The 18,382-nt window shown below is 45.4% G+C and overlaps 1 protein-coding gene across 1 annotated transcript in view; it reads right to left on the bottom strand.

The window, feature by feature from the left end:
* The window catches only part of ift140 (intraflagellar transport 140 homolog (Chlamydomonas)), a gene marked incomplete at both ends in the record, with an annotated part of 40,745 nt that extends 24,322 nt beyond the window's left edge, over window positions 1–16,423 (bottom strand). Inside the window, 17 exons of the mRNA XM_083635879.1 lie at window positions 6,570–6,823; window positions 7,825–7,956; window positions 8,417–8,552; window positions 8,668–8,789; window positions 9,682–9,799; window positions 10,250–10,377; window positions 10,548–10,639; window positions 11,079–11,151; window positions 11,318–11,521; window positions 11,751–11,890; window positions 12,599–12,705; window positions 12,841–12,932; window positions 13,742–13,917; window positions 14,843–14,973; window positions 15,160–15,281; window positions 15,778–15,999; window positions 16,277–16,423. Of these exons, the coding sequence (XP_083492005.1) occupies window positions 6,570–6,823; window positions 7,825–7,956; window positions 8,417–8,552; window positions 8,668–8,789; window positions 9,682–9,799; window positions 10,250–10,377; window positions 10,548–10,639; window positions 11,079–11,151; window positions 11,318–11,521; window positions 11,751–11,890; window positions 12,599–12,705; window positions 12,841–12,932; window positions 13,742–13,917; window positions 14,843–14,973; window positions 15,160–15,281; window positions 15,778–15,999; window positions 16,277–16,423 (2,396 nt within the window). The remainder of the gene's footprint in view (window positions 1–6,569; window positions 6,824–7,824; window positions 7,957–8,416; window positions 8,553–8,667; window positions 8,790–9,681; window positions 9,800–10,249; window positions 10,378–10,547; window positions 10,640–11,078; window positions 11,152–11,317; window positions 11,522–11,750; window positions 11,891–12,598; window positions 12,706–12,840; window positions 12,933–13,741; window positions 13,918–14,842; window positions 14,974–15,159; window positions 15,282–15,777; window positions 16,000–16,276) is intronic.
* Window positions 16,424–18,382: the final 1,959 nt, after the last annotated feature.

Raw genomic sequence — 18,382 nt, 5'->3', positions numbered from 1 at the left:
AAAGACACATTTGTAGAGAGTTGCTTTGCTTACAGCTTTACTCAAACCAGATGCACTGAGCTTCCTGTGACAAATAAGGTATTTAGCTGCTCCTTTTATCCAGAGCTGGATAAGCTCTTCTTTTTCTTCTGGGAGAAACGCTGAAACTCCTACATTTCCATCATTACAAATAACTAATAGTTACGAGGGCGGCTAGCTAGCAAACGGCTAAATGAGACTACACCATTGAGTCGACAGGGATATTATACGTCAATAATGTCATCACTTCAAAGGACGAACACGGAAATTCTCTTTCCCTCACCTGGTTCAGCCCGGGGTAATCAGTGCACAGCAGCACACACATCAACAACACTCCAGGTTGAGTGGTGACGTGACGTGGAAGCCTATGCGACATATGAGCTTAGCACAAGCTTTTTACTTCTAGGGCTCGCATTTACGCTTCAAAACTCATGAAAGTGGTCCTCATGTGTGAAGATTATCTCGCTGAACACTGGTTCGCGTTTGATTAAGCTTGCGTTGCACAGAGACCTTATTTGAAGCATCGTGCCAAAAACCCATTCAAAAATCCCATAGGCAGAAACAGTGAAGAACCATGAAGTGCGGGACTTCCGCGTTCCGACTACAAAAATACGTTATCCCTGCGGCTCTATATTGGTTATCGGTAGCGGCCAAAATTTTCATATTGAGAGGAAACAATGTAGTAAATCTATGATTTATGGGCTTTTCCAACTGTTTAGGAAATAAAGAAAGATATTCGTTTTTCAAATTCAGTGTTTAGATCTGTTTTTCGATATGTACACCATTTTATTATGATAGAAACTTGTTTTTATACAGTTTTCATATCGGCATCGGTAAATATCAGTTATGGGCCATAACAACAATCGATTATCGGCATCGGCCAAAATGTTCATATCAGTGCATCGCTAGTTTCATTAAGAGAATGGTGGAAATGGCTCTTGTGTAGGATGACTGATTATCAGGGGATGCCTTCATGTTTCTTCTCGAAAAGTCTCCTTTTTAGTCCTTTTTGAAAATGAAATGAGGGGGGGGACAAAGCAGTCACACAATTTGGAAGCAACAGCTATCACATTGTGCTCAGTAGAACCAGATTAAACCTCAGACTTCCACAGACCAATTTACCAGAAAATGGTAAAACTTCCCCCAGCATGCTTTGCTTCACCTTTGGAACACTTCCCCCAGCATGCTTTGTTCCAGTTGGAAACGGGGAGCGACACTTTTAAATAGCAGCGTCACTGCAAAAAGACATTTGTAAGAGAAGGCTTGCCTTCATATGGGCAGATAACCCTGCAGCATGTCACCTGAAGTCAAGGACAACATGAATGAGAGGAAATAGCACAGCGGTCTGGACCGAATAAAGACATTCCAACCTGTATCCGACATCACATGACCTGTATCTCACATCACATGCTGCTTCAGGCGGGAGAGAGGGGGCTTTCATTACAGCTGCAACGATTAATCCACGAATCAATTATTCAATCGACAGAAAATTCATCGTCAACTATTCTTATAATCGATAATTGTTTAAGACTAGAAAAAAATACACAAATTCTAATGTAAAATGTGAGTATTTTCTGGCTTCTTTAGTCTTCTATGACTTCTATGAGTCTTCTATGAGTAAACTGATCATCTTTGGGTTGTGGACTGTAGGTCAGGACAAAAGAAGACATTTGATGGTCATCTTGGGATTTGGGGTAGCTACTGGATCTCAGCACAGAGTCTGGCTTAGGGCTGCACGATATTGCAAAAAAACGGACATTGCAATATATTTTGTTTCTGCGATATATATTGTGATATGGGAAAAGAATACAGGAATTTTCACCAAATGACTTGAATAGCTCATCAAGCCTTGCCCCTTTAAGAAGGTAGTGGGTAAGCTGCGTGGGTGACGTAGTAGCAAGTGTTCTTAGCTGCAGTCAGAGTGATTGGCAGGATGCTAGCGTGCTAAGTGCTAAGTATCAACCAGTAAAAAAGTTAGAGCATGACGTGTTTGAGTTCATTTGCTTTATTACTTGACATTGATCGCACGTCCTGCGATCATGTGACTATTGCGCATGCGCACATTGCCATGACGATGGTGAAACGATATATTGTGCAGCCCTTGCTGCTATGTTGTTATCTGTTTCGTTTCGTTTTATTCAATTTTTTAACTCAGTCATGTTTCCACCTCTGGCAGTGGAGACTACCGCTTCTGCTAGCGTTACGCTGTGTTTTCAGCCTGAACCGCAACTGGTCAACATCTTATCCGATTACTCGATTAGTCGTTGGAATAATCGGTAGAATGCGCGATTACTAAAATAATTGATAGATAACAGTTGGGTTTCCATCCTTCCAACTGTTTCTATGCTAAATTTCAATTTGCGCATTAAAAAACTGAGTGGAAATGCTGCAAAATTCGCAAAAACCTCAAAATATCGCAAAAACGTTTGATGGTGGAAACGGTGGAAAAGTCGGTGTATCAATAAAAGCAAAATGCGATACGTGCAGTGGAAACAGATTAAGCGATATTCTGTTGTCTCTCCATCCCAAAACCACGCAGTTTGCCTTGATCACTGCAAAACATGACACATTCTATTTCTGTGTAGCCTCCACACAATAGGGCTACACACGGTAAATATAAATACGCAGCACAATACCCACCGTGGTAAACAGAAGAAGACTGGGATATTAACTTTAAGGTCCACTTCTAGAATTGAATGAAATTGTATTCACTACTATCTGCTCTATCTAAGCAGCTGATCAGCAGAGGCAGACAGCCTCAAACACGAGGTGATTGACAGCTCTATAATTCGCATAATAGCGGTGGATGGAAATGCGAATTATTTTGCATTTTCTTTTGCCGACTTTCTGAAAATTTGATTAAAACTTGCGATACCTTTGATGTTGCGAGACCCGAAACATCCTATGACCCCAGGGTACATCACTGAGGATATGTCCCAGTTGCATCCATGCAATGTTTTCTCTTTATAAGTTAGCCTGGCTTAGCCAGTGACTCATAGGAATAGACTACGTGACAACCAGGAATAGACTAGTGACTACTGGAGAGACAGTTGACAGCCGGAACAGGGACGGCACCCGGGAGCAGTATGGGTTAGCGCCCCAGCCTGCGTCTTCCGTGAGGAAGAAGCCCAACAATCCACGAGAGGCCTTTTAGGAGGGCCATTCAAGCCGCAAGTGGAGTCTGCAGTGCCACCAATTACTGGTACTGCATGGTATCCACCAAGATACCATCACGTCGGAATGAGATGTTTGGAGCGGGGGAGTCTGGTGCAGCGCACAGGTCCTAGATCTGGTGAGACGAGGGAGGAGCCCGGCCGGGTGGCAACCCACAGAGCCCGGTCCCTCTACGTACCAGAGCCCTTCTCCCCCCCGGTCCTGGCAGAGTAGTTCCGGAGCAGCGGATTGAGTGGCCCTGACCACGTGACCATCTTCGACCCTTCCTAGAGGGCTGACTGTGGGTAGCTACTGGGACGTAAGTTGGGGCTTGGCCAGCCCCGGCTGGGTCACCTGGGCGAGGGTGTATGATGTTGCGAAACCCAAAACATCCTATGACCCCAGGGTACATCACTGAGGATACGTCCCAGTTGCATCCATGCGATGTTTTCTCTTTATTTTATGGATGGAAACCCAACGGGGGTGTCTTTGATTTTGGATATCGTAATATTGTGATATGGCATAAGTGTCTCTTTTCCTGGTTTTAAAGGCTGCATTACAGTAAAGTGATGTGATTTTCTGAAGTTACCGGACCGTTCTAGCTGTTCTATTATTTGCCTTTACCCATTTAGTCATATCCACATTACTGATGATTATTTATCCACAATTTCATTGCGTAGATATTTAGTGGAAGCACCAATAGTCAGGGAAGGAAACCCTGTGTCTTGCATTTTATTTTGCCCTTGTTTTTGTCTTGTTTTAATAAAAGAGCTTGTGACATCTCACACGTGGGTTCGACTTACAACTGAACATTTAGCCCACTTCGTAGAAAATACCGAGATATATATCGCCTATCAGCCTTCAGCCTAAGAATACTGAAATATGATTTTTGGTCCATATCGTCCAGCTCTAGTGGATGCGGCTGCTTTAGATGAGGCACTGTGAGTGTTCGATAGGCTCTGAATCACAGTTTGTATCATTTATTTGTCTTGAATCAAACCATCTAGGGAGAAGGCCAATTCCATTGACACACAAAGATGTCTTTGTAGCGACTAAAATAGAGATCCTATATTATCTCAAACAGATGAAATAAGCTTCAGGAATATTTCCAATACTTCATGTGCATGTTCTCAAGGATTGCCCGCTGGTGCCTGGCTTTAATATATGAGGAACGTTGTCGCGTCAAAGATCTTGATCATGTAGACGAGTCCCAGCAGATCCAGGCTGCTGGTCTGACAGAGAACAGGAAATGCATCACGCTGCAGGCGGAGATATGCGGGAATCGAACACAATAACCTACCTTCTGAAAAAAGAAGCAGCCGTAAAAATAGCTATCAATGAGGAACTTAGTAAAGCTGTCATCACACCTATTAAACTCGGTGGAATATCCGGCCAATGGGGATATGCTATTTTCCCATTTGTTTGTTTTATGTTATTCTCCCATTTGGTACAAATCTTGGTACGTGCAAAAGTGGCACCAGAGTAGAGCGAGCTCAGAGTGCGAGTGGCCTGAATCACGTATTCCTCTAAAGATAATATCAAGTCTTTGCTGAAATCACACTACGCTTCCCGAAGATACACACACTCCCCCAAACAGACCCAGACACAGGAATGTGTCTGGATATCCTTTTAGTGAGCCGATCTTCAGTTTGCCAGAATGGAAAAAGGCACTCCTTTTGGACCAAAACAGGCAAGGGGACTATGTGTCCCCCCCCCCCCCCCCCCCAGTGTGTTTAGAAAAGCACAGAACCACCGCACACATACAGTACATACGTACACACTGAAGAGCTCCTTTCCTTAGCACGCACACACAGAAAAAAATCCTTAATCATGACCTGTGTTTAAAAACCCATTCATGTGCTCACATAAACAAATAACGTTTTATTTGGGAGGATCTGGATTTTGATCATCGCATCCTTGGTAGCCTTGTTGACACACTCGGAGACAAAATTCTGTGCTTACATTTAAATATCATTCATTTGAAATGGACAAATGACGACAACAAATGTTTACCCAAATAGGCACAGCAGTGCAGTGCCCTCAGTGCTGACTTGAATAGAGCGTAAAGTGAAGGCCACAGAGATAGTATGACCCTTTCCTCTGTGTTGACCTCAACCGTCAAAGGTGCCGAGTGAAGTAGCGACGGCCGATCAAAAGCAAACAGCAACAATGCCGTTACGTTCTCCACGTAAGTCAAATGCAGTTTGTTAGGGCTGTACCACTGCAAAGCCTTACAGGGGGGTCCAGAGAAGAGTCAAGGACGTGCTAACAATACTATCCCTGTGGCCCTTCCTCATCCTTTGAAATGGAGCGCTGCAACGAAGTGCAAAGACAACCTTTTAACAGGCCTCTGGTGGAATGGGCCGGAGGGGGAAGTGATGATGACAGCAGCAGTCAAACTGGCCAGGGGGGGTATGTGCCATCCTGCACGTCTTCCAGTGTGGACGGTGACACACGTGCCAGTTACGCATGCAAAGACGTGCGGGGCGTCACACAGCCCGCTGATGCATTGTGGGGGATACGCACGTATTGCTGCAGCTGAAACCAAAGACGATGGGATTTCAAGCAAGACGGTTCAACTTCAACTCACTTCCTGTCATTTTGGCACGCGCGTTTTGCCCATGTCTTTCCACGGACACGCCCACTTAGGAGGTTTTCGGGCAGGTCTGAGTCTATTGGAGTCGATGGGAAAAGTCAACGTGATCCCAGATTATGACAGATTATTTCGCCCCCATATTCATTAAAGTAAATATTCTGCCCATTCTCCGAAGCCACATATCTTCAGAATATTCTGACACTAAAATGGCATTTTTCAGACAGACAGATCAGGAGAAAAATAAACTTGTTCAAACTTGTTCTATCTCAGCAACACACTGTCGTGAGACTTGGCAACAGGAACTCATAGCAGGAAACGATTAGCTAAAACTAAAGCTGAAGTTCGTTGATGTAGTAGCTAAATCTGTGGCTAGAAAAAATATTTTTTGAATGGAATATCTTAGTTTCAACTGTATTGAGCTAACAAGGGGCAGCTTTATGTTTATATGTGTGGTTTGTGTGGTGTTTGGGAACTCATGATCTCTAGTTCAAGTTAGCTTGCTAGGTCAGCACTAACCCTGTGTCACAGGCACAGTCCCCTCACAACACCTCAGGGGTCAGGTGACCCACCATTTGGGAGAGTTGCAGCGACCATTTGTTAGAATTGGCGGAGCCTGAGACAACCATACCATTTCGCACAGGCCTGCTTTGTTGTTAGTAGTCTCGCTTGCCAGACTCTCTGTTTCGCGCTGTACCTGCGCAGGATTGTCTGGCTGTTCTTACTCTCACTCTGGTCTAGCGGGAAAAAAGGCTCTGTTGTCTTTACAACCATCCACCGAAATGGAAATTTCGCACAGCCTCACCTCTTGATGAGCTTGATGGACTTGAAGGCTTCGTCCATGTCGCCGATGGTCAGGTAGAAGCTGAAGTTGAGCATGGCATCGCGGGTGGCCTTCTCACAGTCCTCCAGGCCCACAAAGTCCCTGAGGGCTCGCCTCGACACCGTATGGGGCAACTGGGCAGCCTGGGCTGAGGACCTCCTTGATGCCTGGGTCTGGGGTGAGGAGGCTGAAGCCGGGCCTGGAGCCTCCGCTAACCCTGGATCTCTCTCACCGGGCTGGGGGGAGGAAAACGTCATGTTAAGAGAGGTAACCATTATGGTTCACAGAGTGATTCATGAATTAAGCATACAGTGAAGTAGAAGCATAGTCATAAAACAAGTCAAATGTAAAATAGACTGAATACATGTGAACTCCTGGGGCAGAACAGTGAAAGGGAGACAACACCAAACAACAACAAGGCATCACAGAACAGATCTATTCATCAAAACAGGGTGTACGGCAACTGGATATATCTATACACCTCACTCCACCTGGGACGGGATGCACTCGTGCTACTGTTTGTTTTGTTTTCAGGGGATATTAACACTTACTTGTGGTAGAAAGATACCACCCCTTCCAATCCAAAATAATAGCTGGGGTGTGTTAATGGAGACCAAACACACACACACACACACACACACACACACACAAACACACACGTGAAATAGCACGCGATGGAAGCAAATAAAAACAAAAACAATACATTTAAGTAAATACAAGATTCCAAATGGCCGACCTACAGAGAGCAGCCCCATGTACGCCCACTCCCATAATGAAGAGGTAACGAGCGGAACAAAGCGGCCTTTGTCCATACCTCGCAGCTGAAGTAATAGTAGTGTACATCCAGAGCCAGGAGGTCCTGTAGGCCTGCAGGTGTGTTTCTACCTTGCAGCTGAAGTAATAGTAGGGTACATCCAGAGCCAGGAGGGCCTGTAGGCCTGCAGGTGTGTTCCTACCTTGCAGCTAAAGTAATAGTAGGGTACATCAGAGCCAGGAGGGCCTGTAGGCCTGCAGGTGTGTCCCTACCTTTCAGCTGAAGTAATAGTAGGGTACATCCAGAGCCAGGAGGGCCTGTAGGCCTGCAGGTGTGTTCCTACCTTGCAGCTAAAGTAATAGTAGGGTACATCAGATCCAGGAGGGCCTGTAGGCCTGCAGGTGTGTTCCTACCTTGCAGCTAAAGTAATAGTAGGGTACATCAGATCCAGGAGGGCCTGTAGGCCTGCAGGTGTGTTCCTACCTTGCAGCTAAAGTAATAGTAGGGTACATCCAGAGCCAGGAGGGCCTGTAGGCCTGCAGGTTTGGGGTAGCAGTCTTGTAGGAGCAGCCCATGCTCCTGAGTACAGAAGAGCGTCACCACTGACACGTCCACCTGACGAGAAGAAAGGCAGCACATTGTCAAGCAATCAGTAGGGGTGAATGGGGAAAAATCGATACAGCATAGTATCGCGATATTTTGTGTGGCAATATTGTATCAATACACAGACGGCAAGTATTGATCTTTTTAAAATCGCAATATTGTATCGTGACTTAAGTATCGTGATGATATCATATTGTGGGGCCTCTGGCGATTCCCACCCGGAATATAATTTGCAGTTGAAAAAAAGGTCAGCAATACTCAGCATATCGCAGCATGTTTAAAATTGCACTAATAATGTGCAATAGTACAATGCATGCAATAGTATCGTGGGTCCTCTGGTGATTCACATGCCCAGCAATCAGTATTGAATTTGGAATAATTTAAATCACTCTAAGGCTGCTTGCTGTCTGATAGGCCGAGACAAATGCATATATATATATATATATATATATACTGTATTGTGCTCATGTACCGTATCCAAGTGACTCGCTGATGAGGATTCGGAGTTGATCGGCACCGTCTCACAAACAAAAAGACGAGGTTCACTCTCGTCCCAGAAGTGAGAGACAGGGCAGCGGCCGCTCAGCTCTGTCGCCTGAGACTGCTGCCTGGAACACAGAGCACACACACACGTCCCACACGGGGATATGATCGTCTTGAGTGCGAGAACTCTCCACAGATACAATGCAGGCTACAAAGGCAGACAAAGACAGTTGGAGAGACCTGTCGCTGTCTTCAGGCTGCGAGAGGCCACTGGGCGGTCTGCCGGTGAAGAAGTCAAAGTGTGTCACAGTGTCCATCTCAACATCATAGAAGTACACTTTGTGATCAGGCCGTCCATTCACCTGAGAGGAAAGATCATCTCATCTTATTCTCTCAAAAGGCACGTCAGTACGTTTGTATTCTATTGTAATGTAGCCACACCTTTCCTTTTCAATAGGGTTAGACCAGGGGAGGGTCAAACATATGGCCCGGGGGCCTGAACTGGCCCGCCAGAGGGTCCAATCTGGCCCACAGGTCGACTGTGCGAAGTGTGAAAATTGCACTGAGAAGTCCTTCAGTCCAATTTGATGCACTTGTGAAGGCAGGTTTCAGGAGCAAGTTCAATATTAAGTAGCATTATTCATGTTTTTTGTAGTCATCACTCAATTGTAAACTATTTTCATTGCGCTTGAATAGAGAGGACAATCGCTGTCAATTGTAATGCACGGTTACAGACAGTAGATTTGATCATTTTGTTTGATAGGCCTCTGGTAGCTGAGATCACAGCATGTGAAAACGTGTCCTGAAAATGTACCTGTCATTCTTTGTGCTAAAAGAAACAGGAACATTGTGAGGTGTTGTTATTTAGAGGTGTTGTTATTTATAGGTGTTGTTATTTATAGGTTATTATTTATTTATTTATAGGTTATTATGCAGTGATTTTCTTTGTCTGGCCCACTTAGGACCAAATTGGGTCGCATGTGGCCCGTGAACTAAAATGAGTTTGACACCCCTGCTGGTAGACCGATGTATTTTTTTTATCAATGCATCGGGTCTATATTGGTCTTTCATGTTGTCCACCGCTGTTATGATGGAGGTTCCTCACTGACCACAGTTACATAAAGACTGTCTGTTATGATGGAGGTTCCTCACTGACCACAGTTACATAAAGACTGTCTGTAAATCCAGCATTCCCCCCTCAAACACCCATATTGGTCAAACCCTGGGAGAGTTGTACGCTGTCCACTCACTCACCTGAGAAATGAGGATGCTGACTTGGTTGCCGTTGGCATTACACTTGACTGACCTCAGGGCTCCCAGACTGGAGATCTGGTCCAGCAGGTTCTTAGCATTGCAGTGAGCTTTGGCATCTCTATAAAAGACATACAGTAACACTGGCCATTGTCAGAAAAGAAAATATCTTCAACATAGCGACTATAGAGACACTGCATGAAATAGGCCACTCCCATGACGGGGGAAAAAGCTCCGTTCATTTCCACACACCAGCATTATTTTCCTTGAATTAAACATAGCTAAAAGCTGTTGTGTGGTGGGCTGCACAGACAACAAATGTAAAAAAAAATGTACTCCCGAGGAAAAATGTGGATGTTGCTGTCAATGAAGTAAGTTCGAGTGCTCATCTTCTGTATATACGATCTTTTTGTGCAAGACCCGACCATGCACGCGACATAGGAGAACGCCAGGATTGGACGGGAGTTTGTGTTTTCCCCCATTTTGGGCGTGGTTTCTGAATGATGACGCGCTCCGCAGTGTCTCTATGTCAATGAACAGACTAGTCACACCTCCTAGATGAATACTTCACCTTCTGGTGAGGTCAAACACTTTGATGTGTGCTGTGTCCGTGCCCACAGCCAGGTAGGCCTGACACACGCTGAGCAGCACAGGGTTGCCCTCGGCCTTGGTGAAGGTGAGCAGCTGCTTCACTGTGCCCTGCATGGTTGAGCAATGAGTGCTTATCTGGTTAAGGTGACAGAGTCTGGTGTGTTTCTTGATTAAAGCCGATTCTAACTCCGTAGTTACAGAACAGCATTCCAGTTTTGATATTGAGATTGCATGCAAATGAACACTGGATAAGCAGGTTCCAGGGTGGGACAACAGACCTGTGGCGTGCGGACCTGGACCTTGTTAGGTTCCACAGTGTAGAGGTTTTCACCATGCACAGCTAACACATGGGATTCACACAGGAAGGATCCTGGAAAATCAGCGGGGAAATGGGGGAGGGGGGGGGGGGGGCAGAGAGAAAGCATGGAGAAAAGCAGGTGAGGAGAAGAGTGATAAAGGAAAGGAGAGAAGGAATGGAGTGGAGAGGAAACGACAGTCCAGGGGACTTGATTTTTTGCATGATTTTTTTAGCGGGGGGTTCAGTATCTGGTCGAACCCCCAGGGGAGCACGGGGAGAACATGCAAACTCCACACAGAAAGGGCATTTTTGATGACCCCACCCGGGCTGTAGGCACTGAGGACATGGGAGTGGGGACACACCCTCAGCGCCCACAGCGTCCCAGACGAGAATCGAACCCAGGACCTTCTTGCTGTGCCACCGTGCCCCCCAGTGACTTAATGCCGTTTCTGAAGTGTCACATCTGTGTAAGGCACAGGACTGTTGGGTGAGGTCCTGGTAAGTGTTGTACCTGTGTTGCGAAGAACCGTCCCTGCAAGCTCATACACGGTGACCTGCTTGCCACTCCACATTGTCACAGAGTCCTAACGGGATGACAAGACACATCCCATCAACTCGATGAACATTCAATTCGCACTTGTCTAAAATGGTTAAAGCCCTCCTAGCCTTCAGGATATCTCTCAGGGAAACGTTTTTTTTTCCCTCTGTGTATCGCTCCTACAAGATCATTCTAGATTTGCGCCGGGTTACCTTGGTGACACGGACTCCCTTGATGTGTATGTCGGATTGCAGGGTAAGGTGCGTTCCTGCGCCGAACTGGGTGATACTGAGCTGGGAGGGGCTGAGCTGCACCGCCGCCACCTGCTGGCTGAAGTGGGCCGACATCACATGCTCACACAGGATCAGCACCGTGGTCGAACTGTTGGCTGCCAGCAGGTTCAAACTGGAGCCCCACTGGAAACGGGAAGATTTTGTGAACTTTGTGAGCAGAAATCTACGATACGTAACCATGGTAACCATACTTCATCATATTTAGTGAACTTTGTGAACAGAAATCTACGATACGTAACCATACTTCATCATATTTAGTGAACTTTGTGAACAGAAATCTACGATACGTAACCATACTTCATCATATTTAGTGAACTTTCTGAACACGGTCGTGTGTCACAGGTCGTGATACCTGTAGCTGAATGACATTGCCCTCTATCTCGGTGGGAGTCTGTAGTTTCCACTGGACCTTGCTGTCACTTCTGCTGCCCGGCTGGACCACCATCCTCCACATGGCTATGCGCCCATGGCTGGTCCCAGCTGCCAGGATCTCTGGGGAGGACACAATGTTATTCAATGGCAAATAACACTTACTTAAGTTTGAAACACAACTAGGCAGCACATCAGAGTCAACAACACCTTGATCATCTAAGGCCTTGCTTCTCAAAGTGGGGTCCGGGGACCCCCAGGGGTCCTTGAGGGCGTCCCCAGTAAAAGGGGAAGTTATTTTGACTATAATTCCACCCATAATTCCACCAGGTCATGGGTTTCATACACTTTCTGTAATAAAACATCTAAATGCAAAAATCTTATCAGATGGAGGATCCTGGGACAAAATATTGTCAAATGGGGGTCCGTGGTCTAATTAGTGGCAGTTTAGGGGTCCTTGATTTGAAAAGGTTTGAGAAGCACTGATCGAGGGGACTGTTTTTTCACTAGTCATAGAGTGGACCACCCTCAGTCATATTGTATTCTACAAGGGTATTTTACGGAATATAGTGAAAGGACAACATGTTGGAAGCATTCTGTCCACAGGAATGTGATGAACAATAGCACATTCCAAGATTATCTTGACTGATTGGAAAAGGGAGCTTAAAAGAAGAAAATAACTACCTGTGATTCTTGCTTGACAATTTAACACTGTTAAAGAAATATAACCTTGAATTTAAAATGGTGATAATGATGGCAGGTGTGGCAAACTCTTGAATAGCTGTAGTAATTTTAAGTTTTGTGTGACATCAAAACGTAATTCCTTGTTACCTTTTCCAGCACAGTATGAAATGCAGTTGATCGTCTCCCCTCTATCAAACCCCAGAGTCTCGTTAAGGGACAGAACGTAATTGTCATCTCTCTCCAAGTCCCAAAGCCTACAAAACAATGGTGACAGAATGGAAGCTCAAGTTTCAAGTGTGTCTGTGTGTGTGTGTGTGTGTGTGTGTGTGTGTGTGTGTGTGTGTGTGTGTGTGTGTGTGTGTGTGTGTGCAGTGTGCGTGTGCACTGACCTGATGACCTGCTCCCCTGTCGCTGTGATTAGGAGGCCATTGTCTGTCCAGACAATGTCTACATGCTGCCCACTCTTGCTGCTCAACTTCACCTGTTAGGAGAATAAATATTCACAAACCAAATATACATTTGTTCAGACTGACCCGGCGGAGACCTACCTATGGGCACAAAACATAGATCTATATAATTATCACAAAAGAAAACAGTAATATTAGTCATGTTAGTTCACTGCTACTGGATCAAGGTCAAACTTAAATATCGCCATTTCATTGATAAACACCTCCCAGTCCAAAGCAAAATCAGCAGTATTGGACGAGGCCAGAATAAAAAAATTAGATCAATCACTGGCAATACTATGATGAGAAAAATAGCAACCAAGGGACTCTTGTGGTGAAAAGAAAAAAACAAAATCGCACGGAAATCAGAGACACGGAATCCTGACAAGGAAAGGTGTGGAGCTTTTATACTCTGTGCGGGTTTCTGCTCGTGGAAGTGAGCCAGAGTCTTGAAAACTCCCATTTTGTCGGCCCGGCCGCGTCTGCGTAGTTACAAAATTCGGGGTGTGCACGGCCAGGCGAAAACCGTCTGCACAGGAGCCTTGAAAGTGTGTTGGGCCCTTTTGCACGTAATTTCGAGGTGTCATCAGTTAGAATAGTGACATAATGGTTTCATAATAAATCTATAGCTGTCTGAGACCCCTTTCAGTTGATGGCCCCAGGCAGCTCAATTAAACCTGGTTGTCACAAAATCCTATGGCACACCTGTCCTTGCCTCACGGCCCCACAGCACACCATTTGGGAACCACTGCTATCAAGTACCATTAAGAATATGACACCCATACAGAATGGCAGACTACAACAGACTACAAAATAATTCTATCTTTGATGGTTTTTAGTATACCTTCATGAGCTCCTGGGCTCCTCCCTCAGGGCCCAGAGTGTACTGCGACAGCATCAGGGTCTCTGTGACCACAGCCAGCGCCTCCCTCTTCCTCAGGTAGAAGAGCTTCTGGATGGGGCCGTCCACGCTGAGGAGTGCACTCGTTTTACCACGCTCATCTACATGGTAGACCTTACCTATACAGGAGGGGCAGAAAGTTAAAGTCCCTGGAAACCAAAATCCACAAAAACGTTGTAACTATGTTATTTAGGGTCTTATGTGAGTAATTGTGTGGCTCAGAAAGTATGAGCATTACTTTCAACCCAAAGCCTTAAAATCGCCACTTTTCTACAAGGTCTGGATTTCCATTTCCTCATTGAAGAGAGCGGTGCGCGCGGTGCTAAAATGCATGATCTTATCACGTCATAAGATTTAATCGAATCACACACACGCATGCACGCACGCGCGCACACACACAGTAGCGCTGTGCACTCGCAGCGCAGAGATCTCTTCCTCTCTGTAAACCCTCTCTGTCTGTGCTATGCGTCGAGCAACGCGCGAACACACACACACACTCCATCTCTCTTTCCTTCTCTCTCTCTCTCTCTCTCTCTCCGTTAACGGAGAGAGAGGTCTCCTCCGAGCAGGTCTCCTCCAGCAGGTCTCCTCTGCTGCAGACGCGACACGCCCCCACACAGTCCGCGGTAGAAAATACACTCTAAAATCTAATTGATCCTCATGACTTTTGCCATGACTGTCAAACCTAAATTTATATACTTTGCGACGTTCATCATCGTTCAAATTTGGCTGGTGGCTTATTAACATAGGTTCCTGTGATGTGATGAACTCAAAATGCTAAATAATAAGAAATATATTTCTGGTTTCCAGGGACTTTAAATATGCAATAACTAAGATTTTGACTGCCCCCATAAGTACAAAATTACCATATCTGCTGGGGTTTGATAGGGTTGTTGATCAGTACAGATGGTGAAGATTACTTTTGACAGTTGCTGAGATTTCTGGCTTTCAAAACTCACTTTTTTGCCCATACGCTATTTTGGAAACGCCTTTTAGAAGCCACACACCCACACCCACTGCAGGCCCATGTTGAGAGGTTCTTACCATCTGTGGTGCTGACGTAGAACATCAGTCCCTCCTGCGGCCCCATCTTGAGAGGTGCTCCCTTCCAGCTGAACATGTCCAGAGCATTCTCATCTCCACTCACCGAGGCTCGAGCCAGCATCGCCACATCTCTGAGAAAACATTCAGGATACAGTCAGCAACAGACTCGCATTTAAACAAACATAGCATAGCAATATCTCAGTGTTGTTGTTTTTTAATAAGTTGGACTTTGTCTAAAAATGTATGCATACTTTGAAATTAACATATTATCTAAATGTCAAGGGTTTACACAGAAGAATAGCCTCCTAGTTACTTACTCGCCAGGTAGGGCAGGTCTGAAGATGCAGCAAGTTAAGGGTTTGTTGTATTCATGCTTCACTAGATGGTTTCCTTGAAGTCTCCCTCTGGCATCTAGCTTCCATACTGCTAGCACTCCCATCTGTGTCATTAAACAATCACACTTTATTCATACAGTGTTGGGGAGTAGCTAGCTCCAAGTAGCGAAGCTACTAGCTTAAATACATTTCTCAGTAGCATGGTGGTAACTTTAACTACATTTCTCTGGGGATAGCTTCAATGTAATGAAGCTACATTTTAATGTAGAGTAGCTGGTAGCTTAGCTCACTATATTTTCCAAGTAGCTTGCCCGACACTGACTGTATGACAAGCAGTTAAAGCCAGTGGTATTGCATGTTCATGTTCAATCACTGGCCAGGATTCCAGTTTGGAGCTAACCCAGAGAGAGATCTGCAGCATGCAGTAACCTAGTGTTTGTATCGGTATTCCCAGACTGTGTGCACATGTTTATCATGCATGCTCACCAGGCCCACCAACATAACATATTATGAATGTCTCTGAGTATGTGTACGCACGTTTAGCATGTGCACCTACGCAAGAGTGTCTATGCATACAGTCAGTTACTGCAACTCACTGACCTGATCCCCAGTGACCAAGCGGCTGCCAGAGCTGCTCCACTCCAGGAGTGTGATGCAGGCTGTATGTGTGTTGGGCAGGACTGTTTGATCTCCAGAGGGGTGCGTCAGCAGCAGCACCTCTCCCGTCTCCCAACCCAGTGCCAGCACTGGCTTGATGGGGTGCCAGCGCAGCACTGTGGGCTGGTAAGGGCGGTCCACATGGCAGCTCTCCACAAACTCCCCCTGCAAAATGACAGGGAGAGTTTTAGTGACGCAAGATCTGTTAGATGTAATGTGGTTGATAATATTCACACACATTGTTCCAGGTCACACTTTGATTCTGACCAACAACAAAAAAGTCAAGGTTACACATGCACACTCACATTTGAACCAACTCTTTCGTCATCACATATCATCAACAGGGCAAGTTTACACAGGATCATCGCAGAGTCAGTATGCTTTCTTATCAGTATGAATTTACAAAGCTGTTTGCAAAGCAGCTGCTTTTGGGCACGTTTACCTGCTGAAGGTAGACGTCTATGTTGCCTCCAGTGGAGGGGATGCTGGAGGCCACAGCCAGGACGGGCAGAGTAGAGTGCCATGCCACCTGAGAGGGCACGCCACTGCTGTCAGGGGCCTCGATACGGTGGTCAAAGTACACTGCCATGTCCCCAATGCTCTGTTCTAGATGAGTGAGAAGAAGGAACATGAGGAATAGAAGCTAGATAGAACCTCCTATCTTAGCTACCTACGGACATGTGAATTTGATATATTCACAGTGCCTAAAGCCCTCTACAAAACACAACTTCTTCAGATGACTTTCATAAAAGGGCATTTCTGGGGCAGCGCAGTGGTTAGCTCTGTCGCTTCACAGCAAGGTCATGGGTTCGAATCTCCACCCTGGTTTCTTTGTAGATTTGCATGTTCTCCCCATGTTTGCGTGGGTTTCCTCCAGGTGCTTTGGTTTGCTCCCACAGTCCAGATATATGCGTCTGTGTAGTATCGTAGTCAAATGTGTAGTATCCGTATGTAACCTACATTATGTTGTGTGTAGTATAGGACTGTGATGATAAAGCCATTTGAGACGCTTGTGATAAGGTTCTACAAACTGAACTGAACACTAACACACTTTGTATTTGTTGTGCAGGTTGATGTCTCTGCCTATCCAGCTATTTATTATGGCAGATATATGGGTAATTCATGTTATGCAAGTTACTGTTAGCTAATTGGCTAACTCTAGTGGGCAGGCTAGACAGCATCCAACGTTTAAAAATTCACAATTAAACTTATTAAGTAACTTATTCGTTCATTGGTGGATGCTGTCGAACGGTGTCAACTGGGTTAGCTATAACGCTATATTACGCGCATCATGATGGTTAGCAGTAGTAACGTTAGCTAATATTGACGTTAGGTAACTTTAAGCAGCTAACTACTGTAGCTCAGGCTCTGATATCGAAGGACATTTTCCAAGTGGCTAGCGAGCTAAGCTAGTTGGTTAGCATTAATTGCTAGCCTGCCCTGCACTGTCATGGAACAGAGACGAGCCGTTCTGTATCTGAAGACCTAGCGTTACAACACTGCCGCCGTCTTGTAGTTGCTCAAACTAAAAACAGAATAAGATATTGACCGCCAAATCCAATGTTGTATGTATCAGCCTCCCTCGAGAGCGAAGAAGAGCGTCTCTTCCAGTTGCCCCTGACAACAATCCTCGAAGGCTCAAGACTGGCCGGGAGGAGGAGTTAACGGAAAACACCGAATGTGCTGCAGGGGTTCTCAAAAGTCGGGTCCGGCGAGCGTAGGGATCGGGACTTCAAAGAAGAAACAGACTTGAAGACCTTCAGACCATTCAGTCTCGCTCCCCTCCACACCTACTATGCACGGGGTCATCCCTATGTTCCCCGGGTCCTATGTTCCCCGTTTTTAACACTCTCTGTAACATTTGGGCTATGCACCTGCTCTTTTGTTTATGTAGTTTGTGTTGTCTGGTTATTTTCCCTAATAGTTTTAGTTAACAAATTGCTTTAAGTCACAACCCGAAGTAATAAACATGTTATTTTATTACTGCTTTGGTTTGTGTGGTCTAATCCCAAGAAAAATAAAAACATAAACAGCCATTTATCTTCCAACATATTTTATTGTTTGGGAAGAGACAGAGAACACCTGTTCCATTTATATCATGTGGGGAAGGATGACTAGTATTTTTAGTCTTTTGTGTGTGTGTGTGTGTGTGTGTGTGTGTGTGTGTGTGTGTGTGTGTGTGTGTGTGTGTGTGTGTGTGTGTGTGTGTGTGTGTGTGCGTGCGTGTGCGTGTGCGTGTGCGTGTGTGTGAATACTCACAGGATGTCCGTAAACAAACGTCCACAGTAGAGATGTCCCCGAACAGGAAAGAGGTTGAAAAGGACATCCTCATAACATACATTTTATTTTTGGACAATAATGGTATCCTCTTCTCCTGTCTTTCAAATATTTCACCTGGTAGACATTAAGTTACATCAAGATATGGGCATCTACACTGTGTGTATGGTGTATACTCACAGGATGTCCTTTGTAAACAAACATCCACGGTAGAGATGTTGCCGTACAGCGGCGGTTCTCAAAACTTTATTTTTTGCTTCAGCACACCCTT

Source organism: Poromitra crassiceps, assembly GCF_964638095.1.
Source record: "Poromitra crassiceps genome assembly, chromosome: 4".
NCBI classification, from domain to species: Eukaryota; Metazoa; Chordata; class Actinopteri; order Beryciformes; family Melamphaidae; genus Poromitra; species Poromitra crassiceps.
This window is presented reverse-complemented; position numbering and strand designations above follow the sequence as displayed.